The sequence below is a fragment of the Emys orbicularis genome, chromosome 9, assembly GCF_028017835.1.
Source record: "Emys orbicularis isolate rEmyOrb1 chromosome 9, rEmyOrb1.hap1, whole genome shotgun sequence".
Classification (NCBI taxonomy): Eukaryota; Metazoa; Chordata; order Testudines; family Emydidae; genus Emys; species Emys orbicularis.
Genome location: NC_088691.1, coordinates 85,016,778 through 85,026,259, shown reverse-complemented (window position 1 = coordinate 85,026,259; position 9,482 = coordinate 85,016,778). Strand labels below are relative to the sequence as shown.

Below are 9,482 nucleotides of genomic sequence, written 5' to 3'. Positions count from 1 at the left end.
TAGAGGGATACTTTAAGGCAGAAGTTAGTTCCATCAATGTAAATCCAGAGGTGCTTGATTGGTTTCAGTATGGCTTACTAGCATAGTTTTAATTTCAAAAAAAGATTTCTGTATCGGGGTTCGGGGAGGGCGGGAGGAAAGCAATTCCTGTGGAACTGCTTTTCGGGTGCCTTCTTCATAACTTTTGAATGAATGGGGTTGAAAATACTGAGAATGACATGGCCTTTTAAAGAAAGATAAGTTAGGTCATGTGTTGAGCTGTCAAATCTTTATGGTAGCCCTATGAAAACAAAGCAAATATGAAAACAGTATGTAGTTTATTGAACATATACTAGTGTTTTCAAAATAGTTCGTAGTAGTGCTCCATCCACTTCCACCTCTCTCTGCCCACTTGTGTGGAATGGGAGAATAATAGGTGGACAGTACCAGCTTCCCCTACATGCCTGGACTCAAGCTTGGAGAATGCTGCTCAGAATCTTAAGGGGAAGTTTTACCCTTCTGCATGGGCATGTAGGCCAGGCTACGATCTAGCCCTTAGTAAAGTCAATGGGAGCCACATGCCCCACCCTACTCCCAGGACCCACTGCCAGACATGCTGGCCACTTCTGGGAGCGGTGTGGGGCCAGGGCAGGCAGGGAGCCTGCCCTAGCCCCGCTGTACACCGCTGCCACCCCGGAGCCACTCGAGGTAAGTGGCGCCAGGCCGGAGCCCGCACCCCAAACCTCTCCTGCACCCCAACCCCTTACCCTGAGCCTCCTAACCCTCTGCCTTGAGCCCCCTGCTGCACCCCAACCCCGTTCTGAGCCCCCTGCCACACCCAGTGCCCCTCCTATACCCCAACTCCTTGCCCTGAGCCCCTTCCTGCACCCCGCACTCCCTCCCGCACCCCAATCCCCTACCTGAGCCCTACATTCATGGCCCTGCAAACAATTTCCCCACCCAGATGCGGTCCTCGGGCCAAAAAGTTTGCCCACCCTGTACTACAGTAATGGGGCCATATAAGTACCCATAATACAACACCCCCTAATTCTTATATAAGGCTTTTCATCAGTAGATGTCAATGTGCTTTACAAAGGAGGCTGGGCTCATTATGCCCTGTCCACAGATAGGGAAACTGAAGCAAAGAGAGACGACTTGCCCAAGGTCTCCGAGCAGGCAGTGTCAGGACCAGAACCCCGATTTCCTGAGTCCTAGCCCTGGAGGTGCTCGCCAGCCATGCTGGGAGTGCTCCCTGCCGCGCAAAGCACAGGGGTGATGGAGCACCAGCAGCTGTGACACTCGGCTCTGCCCTGCGGCTCCATCCTGCCAGGTCTCTGCATTGCTGGTGCTGCCATCTCCTTTCCGGGGACTCCCCCGTCTCTGGCCCTGGCCAGTCTCCGACTGCAGCAGTTCTTCCTTCTCCCGCGGCGCTGCGGACGGGAGACGTCTGGTCCCTGCCGCGGGAGCAGCAGCCCGGCGGGGGATGCGCGTTCCCCGGTTACGGGACCCGACCGCTTCCCCACCGGAGGCTTCCGTTGTTTTTTTCCCATCCCTCCTCCCCTCCCGCGCTGAGGCGTGCAGCCGCGACAGCCTGCGCGAGCCGTTCGCGCCCGCTGCTCCCCGGGCCCGGGCACGATGACCAGCGGCCAGGAGTGTCAGGATGTGCAGGGCAGGTGAGCAGGCGGGTCCCGGGGCTGGGCGAGCGGCGGGGTCCAGGGCGCGCGGTGCGGCGGGGTCCTGGGGCTGGGCTTGTAGCGGGGTCCTGGGGCTGGGCGTGCGGCGGGGGCCGGTCGCGGGCTGCACCTGGCTGCCGGGGGATGGGCAGCCCTGCTGCGGGAACCTGCTGGGGCAGCTGCCTGGGTACCAGGGACAAAGCGCCGCGCTCTCCGGCCTGCTCGGCCTTTGCCGCAGGGGGAGGCGGCTGAGTCGGGCCGGTGCGCGGGAAGCCCTGGCGGACGCCGGGATGGGATGCGGCAAGGGGCGGCCGCCGCACAGGGACAACAAAGGGCGCCATTGCTGGGCACGGGCAGGGGAGGCGGCGCCCGCCGGGCACAGGTGCTGTGCGCACGCTGAGCTCCCAAGGGGAGTGTGCCCAGGCGGGCCGTGACCAGCCCCCTCCTCCGCTGAAACCCCGAGAAGCTGGCAGAATGGGAAGTGGAGGCCTCTCGAGACAGACAGATGCAGCAATGCCTCCACCCCTCCCAGGTACCAGCCTGCAAGGGAGAGATGGACAAGCCCTGCTCGAGGCTACCGCGAGTGGAAGGAAAGGCCGGTGGCAGGTACTGCGCAGGGGCCCGGCTGCCTGCCCAGAGTCACGGCTTGCATCTCACGGGGAACTGCCTCCCCCTCCGCCCAAGATTTCCCGTGTGATCTTGGGCAGGTCATTTAATATACCCTTTGCCTCAGTTTCCCATGTGCAAAGTGGGGCTAATAGCACTTCCCTACCGGGGGAGACAAATACACTCATTACTTCAAGACAGATGCTCAGATCCTAAAGCGACGGGCACCATATAATAACACGGGGAGGGGAACAGGCGCTTCTACATCACTTTGTCAGTTATTTTTTTCAGAAATTCAGATCTTTATCTTCTGAGATGAGGTGCACAAACAAGTGCAGAACCAGATGAAGTTTCTGATCTAAATATTTATTTTTCATTTACTGATTTAAAGAAAACATTCACAGAAAAATTCTTGAAAAAAACATTAAAATGAGTGTGCATGCAGGTGGCTTGTGATCCAGATTTTTAACAAGCCCCAAAAATATGAACGTTTTATACATTTCCAAAGAAAGTTACAAATTTTCCCTCCAAAACAATTTCAGCCATTGTAGGTTGTTCAGTAATATATAGAATTCTCAAATTTATTTATTATTCAGCATATAAAATGCATTTATCTGATGGTTTCTAAGTCCACATACAAAAGCTAAAACAATAAACAGCTCATAGCAATGTCAAACTAAATAACCCCCCCCCCCCAATAGTTCTATATTCTCCCTAAGACTCTTCTTCTGTCCAGGCATAGTAAGCATGAATACATGGATCAGCATTGCAAATATTGTGATATGGGGTTTCTTTCTGTGCTCTTCTATACCAACTTTTTTCTTACATTAATAAAAATGTTTCTCAAGGAAAAAAGGGAGTTTAGTGCTGTCTAGTTTGTTTAGTAAAACGTAAGAACAAGTGTTTGCATTGGGTAGTATAAACTTCAAAAATTTATATGCATAAACATTTAGCTGTGCCTGCAAAGCCTTAACCACTGTTTATCTGCAAAACTGTTTCAGTTTCTGTTCCAGTAGCAGCCGGAGGATCAGAATAATAATCCTCTGGTTCATTTTTTTCTTTGTTTAATTTTTCCTGTCTCTTTTTTCACTGGGGCATATAACTGTTCAACTGAAAGGAGGTGGGGAGAAAATAAAAAGCAAAGAATGGAAACTTTCCAGTGAAGATTATATCTTATTTAGTAAAACCAACGCTCAGAGTCCCGAATGTATGTCACTAGTTGATGGGTAGCAGAATGTGAAAACCCCATTGACCACCTTGAAAGTCCTAGGAAGAAACAATTTTATCTTGTATTAAAGAATCAAGGTAAGTATAGGAGCTGCTGGGGGACTACTAATGATTGTAGCTAAATGCCCAGTATTTATAGCCCAGGTTATTTGTACCCATTGCATCAGATAAGCAGAAGTAGCAGCAAGTAGTCCTGATCCGCTGAATTCCAAACATAGGCCTGGATGAGAGAGGAGAGGCAGGAAGGGAATGAAAGTAATGGGTCCTGTGACATCTTGAGAAGAAAAAGCCCACCACTGCCTATAGCCTCTCTCCGGGCTCCCAGGATATATCTAACAGCAGCTTTTCTGCTAATGAAAGCGCAAGCAGAAAGTGTCAGCGATCCATATTCTGGCACTTTTCTGCTTAGTGTGAAGATAAAACTAAAGTCAATTATACAACCTCATTTACCTGTTTATTATTCCACCACAGAAATAAAATTTGAAAGCTGGTCATTACATAAAAATGTTTACTTGTACTTACAACGTTTTTACTGAACTACAGTTGCTTTGAGAAAAGACTGGAGGCCAATTGAAATGTTATTATGGGCATTGACACATTTTCAATAAAATACTCATGTATCAAATTTTACATTGATACTGCCCTTTATTTTTCTGAGTTATCTACTTACATGTTGTGATGGAAAGTTTAAACTGCATTATAACGTTTAGTGATGTGGTGTGAAGAGTGCTGAAGACAGTCTACATTCTTTTTTTACAGTAAAGTTATTGTTGCTAATGTCCATTTTGCCTCTGCGTGACTAACCTGACACGGTGTCAGAAGACAAACAATAGACAGTGCAGATTTTGTCAAACTGCCAAAGTTCCGTTCACCAGAGAGCTTCAGCTTCAACAGACCATTAGACTGGCCTGATTGGAAGGAGCAATTTGCATGTTTCCACATCAGAGAAGAGTGGGGAGGTGCAGTGTAGTTTTGTAGTCTATGGCCATGGGCAGGAAAGCTGAATATATCTTTAAATCCTTTGCCTTTGGAGAGGAGACCCACAAGAACAATTATGCTGTGCTGCTGGCTAAGTTTATGAGCTTTTTATACCTCACCGTAATGTGGTTTATGAGTGAGCATGTTTCTACCAGCATGTCCAAAAATGTGAGGAGTCTGGATTCTTTTATGAGAGGCTTGTATGGCATGGCAGAAAACTGTGACTTTGAAGACAAAAAGGGAAGAGCACATTAGAGTCAGTAGTGATTGGCATTTTAGATAAGGGACTTCCAGAGAAACTGAAAGTGAAGAGAGACATCTGGAAATGATTAAAATTCAAAATAGAGACCAGTGGCCACCAGAAAGTAACCTAGAGGAAGTGACTTACAAACAGAATCACTATAGGAGATATAATATAGCTGCAAAAAGCAATTGTAATAAGTTCTCAAAGCAATGTGGGGTAAGCCCCAGGCAAAATCTAACTTTTCAGACTAGATGCACAAGATGTGGAAAAGATCACAGTCCAAGAGGTGAGTGCTCTGCTAAAGCAGCCAAATGCTGTAAATTCACAAAAATTGGACATTTTGCCACTGTATGCCACATAAAGGCAGTATGGGAAGTGACTGCTGAGGGTACAACTACACAGCGAGCTTCAGTGAATCTCAGAGCCCAGGTTGACAGACTTGGGTTTGCAGGGCCTATGCTATGGGACTAAAAATAGCTGGGTAGATCAGGGGTTCTCAAACTTCATTGCATCGCGACCCCCTTCTGACAACAAAGTTACTACATGACCCGGGGGGAGGAGGGAGGAGCAGAGCCCAAACCCCTCAGCCCTGGGTGGGGGAATTGGGGGCCGCAGCCCAAACCCTGCCGCCCCAGGTGGGGGTAGAGCTCTGGCTTCAGCTTCAGCCCCGGATCCCAGCAACTCTAATGCTGGCCCTGGCGACCCCATTAAAATTAGGTCACGACCCACTTTGGGGTCCTGAGCCACAGTTTGAGAACTGCCCGTGTAGATGTTTGGGCTTGGGTTGAAGCTTAGAAGGAGGCTGGGCTTCAGAGCCCAAGCTTTAGCCGGAGCCAGAACTTCTGCACAGCTGTTTTTACTGCTGTAGTACGAGTCTGTCAACCCAGGCTTTGAGACTCACTGTACTGTGTAGACATACCTTGTGAATCAAGAGCCATTTTGTCTTGGATCAATCACGTGTAATGACACAGAGCCTTCCTGGAGGGTGAAACTGAATATTTGTGGAAAGATTCTTCATTTTCAAATAGATTCGGATGCAGATGTAACAGTCATATCAGAAGGGACTTACAGTTATGGAGCTGAAACGAGCAGATGCTGGCTTAAATAGCCTCAGCGGTATTTGAACTGCATTGGACAATTTTCCTCAGAAACAATAGACAAAGACAAAAGCTTTAATTTTAATGTGTATGTGATTAGAGGATTGGAGGCTGACAATCTCCATTGTCTTAGTATGGTTGCCATGATGGGTCTAGTGAGAAAGGTGGAAGAAATTGATGGAATATTTGGTGATATTGAACTTTTAAAAAGGAGATCCAATAGAAATAAGCTTGAGACAGTGCTGAACCATATAGCATACTTATGCCCTGCAGAATTTCTATCCCATTACTTCATAAAGTAGAAACTAGTTAAAGAGAATGGAAAAGAATAATATAATTGAGAAAATATCTGAGCCCACTGCATTGGTACACACTGATGGTACCTATTAGGAGTTAAAATGAGAATATACAAATCTGTGTGGATCATAAAAGACTTAATGAAGCAGTAGTGATAGAAAAATATATCCTCCCAATACTAGAAGAATTCCTCCCTAAAGTGGCAGAAGCTACTGTATTCTCCAAGCTAGATGCCTCAAGTGGTTTCTGGCAAATTCCTTTAGCCAAAGAGAGTGCTAAACTGACTACTTTCATGTAAGTGTGGGACTCACCCCTGCGGCGCCTCCTGCTGGTCGCTTCTGGGAATTAGCTCGTCCAGCCTCTGGAGCACCCTGTGCAGGCCAGTGTCCCCTGCCGCTTGACCCCCGTGTCCCTCCCAGACCCAGTGCCCCATTATCTGGGGTGCTGCCCCCTGACAGTAACCCCTTTCTCTCAGGGTCTCCCCTCCCTGGGGAACCCCCACCCCCTAATCCCACCTTGCCTCAGCTGGTGACTACTGCCAGTCAGCAATGAGCTCCTGCTCCCTGGAGCAGACTGCAGTATAAGAGCCAGTCACCACAGGCAAGAGGGTAGGACCTGCTGTCTTTCTCTACCACCCAGTACCTCGGGGGTGGGCCTAGGACCAGGCCCTGCAGCCTGGGGAGTCACCAGCCTGGAGCTCCCCTGCTTCTCTGGCCTTTCCCCAGCCCTGCTTCACTCCCAGTACCTTTGCTACCAACAGCCAGGCCCTGCTCCCTCCAAGACCAGAAAGAGCTACTCTAGCTCCAAGCTAGCAGCCTTTTATAAGGACCTGCTGTGCTCTGTTTGGGGCATGGCCCCAGCTGTGCCTGCTTTCCTAAGCAGCCTGGGCTTTTCCTTACAGCCCAGGCCTCTCCCAGGGCTGGCCTTAACCCTGTCAGGGCCGGAGCGGGTAACCACCCCGCTACAATTCATTATGCTGTTTGGGAGATTTTGCTTTCAAAGATTACCTTTGGGGATTACCAGCGCTCCTGAAATTTTCCAAAGAAAGATGGCAGAGCTGCTTAAGAACATAAATGAGGTCGTCGTTTTTAGGGATGAAATTTTAAAAGTGTACAGGTCATCATTGGGAGAACATAAAACCCTCAACAAAGTTCTGAGCTTAATCAGTGAGTCTGTACTCAAGCTAAATAAAGAGAAGTGTGTTTTCTGCCTATACCAAATTGAATTTTTGGGACAGAAAGTAACCAAAGATGGAATTAGTCCTTCCCTTGAGAAAGTAAAAGCAGTTAGAGAATTGAATGTACCAGAACTGAGATACATACTGGGCGTGGTAAATTATCTTGGCTGATACATGCAAGATCTTTCTACAGTGAGAGAACCTCTGATAAACTATTATAGTCCAATACATCCTGGCTGTGGGTACAAAATCAGAAGACTTCCTTCAAAAAGGAAAAAGAAGTGTTCTCAACTGCTCTACTTTTAATGTTCTACGATGTAAACAAACTCTCAGTGGTCTGTGCTGGTGCCAGTAGCTGGCCTTGGTGGTGCATTCTGCTCTCGTACACTTACAAAGCAGAAAAAGAATATGCACAGTTTGAAAAGGAGTGCCTGGCAAGTGTATGGGCATATAAGAACTTCTACAGATATCTGTGTAGATTGAGTTCCTTTAAACTGATAACTGACTGGAAACTTCTATCCTTATCAACAGAAAGGACCAGTCACTTATCCGAGATCAATTATACTCATATCTCAAACCAACGACAATGCCTGTACCCAGTCCTGTAATAATCTAACTAAAGTTTATTAACTAGGAAAAAGAAATGAGTTATTTACAGAATTAAAACAGGAAATATATACACACAAATGAGTTGCAGGCTTAGATTTTAAAAGGTAATATAAACTTCTATAATAAGTGGCTCTATATGTCCTAGGGCTGACCCCTGCCAAGCAGCATGGGGATCTCTTGCTTATGTTTAGGAATCTTTGCCCCTGAGGCTATGTTTACACTACGGCCAGGATCGATGCTCTGAGATCGATCCACTGGCGGTCGATTTAGTGGGTCCAGTGAAGACCCCTGTACTCTACCCCCGACTAGAAGAGTAAGGTAAGTCGGGAGAGTTTTTCCCGTCGACCCCCGCAGTGTAGACCCCGCGGTAACTCGACCTAAGGTACGTCAACTCCAGGTACGTTATTCACGTAGCTGGAGTTGCGTAGCATAGGTCGACGTACCGCATAGACATAGACTACATTCATTATGCTGTTTGGGAGATTTTGCTTACCTTTTGGGATTACCAGCGCTCCTGAAATTTTCCAAAGAAAGATGGCAGAGCTGCTTAAGAACATAAATGAGGTTGTCCAGACAGCATAAAGAGACCCCATTTCTCCTTGTCATGGATCTTTATCCCCTTCACCTCAAAATCCAAGCTACTGGGATGAGTTCATGTGCATGCCTCCCCTTCCTGGAGTGATTTAGGAATGCCATCGACTAGGTCTCTGTCCTTTGATGCTACACAATGTCTCATTTACCGTCAATGGGCCATTTTGTGTGCAGGATGAGCACTTTACCTTAATTAATTCTTCTTTTCCTGTTTGGTGAGTTACACAATTACAGAGGTTTACAATGCAAACACTCAATATAACTTTATACCATGGGATACAGATATTATAAGTAGGATTAATGCATGCATCATCCTACAAGCATTTCGTAATGTCTAAACAAATTCTTATAATATCTGTTTTAACTATATTAACCCATTGGTAAGCCAGACTGGTTTCCAGCTATGCATTTGTCAGTGTTCAATGAGGCCTTGGGTCTTGGCATGAGCTGTGACCTGGTCTGCAAGCATCACACCCAGATAATACACTGTTGAGACAGATAGTGGGGCTTTCATCAGCTTTCAATATCTTCAGTTAGTTGAGTCAACAATCAAAACTGAGCAACCTTCAAATTGCAGATGCAGAACCAGGAGCAGAAGATTCACCTGTTCCACACCTCCCAGAGACAGCTGTTGCAAACAAAAGGCAGACTAGTCACCACCTTGTTACCTGTTCTGGTTGCATAGTTAAAAAAACACTATGATTTAGGGATGAGTAACAGACCAAAATTTGTTTAGATTTAAAGTTAGTTTGAAAAAATAGTTTTCTGGTTTTAAAATTGTTAAAATGCAGAAAAGAAAAATTAAAAGAGAGAGAGTTGGGAAGTTGAAATTGCATTACAGTGTTTAGTCAGTAGGTGGCTTTGTGTGAAGAATATTGCAGCACATCTTTCCCTAGTGCTGGAGACAATCTACCCTTTTTTTTTTTTAAATACAATTAAGTTGTTGCTAGTGTACATTTCGCCTCTGTCTCTGTGTGGCTAACCTGACATGTAACATAAAAACA

The 9,482-nt window shown here is 46.8% G+C and overlaps 1 protein-coding gene across 1 annotated transcript in view; it reads left to right on the top strand.

Moving 5' to 3' along the window:
* Window positions 1-1,587: 1,587 nt before the first annotated feature.
* LOC135884070 (caspase recruitment domain-containing protein 8-like) overlaps window positions 1,588-9,482 on the top strand; it is a 40,781-nt gene continuing 32,886 nt past the window's right edge. Inside the window, exon 1 of the mRNA XM_065411363.1 lies at window positions 1,588-1,652. Coding sequence (XP_065267435.1) covers window positions 1,615-1,652 — 38 coding nt within the window. The 5' untranslated portion in view covers window positions 1,588-1,614. The remainder of the gene's footprint in view (window positions 1,653-9,482) is intronic.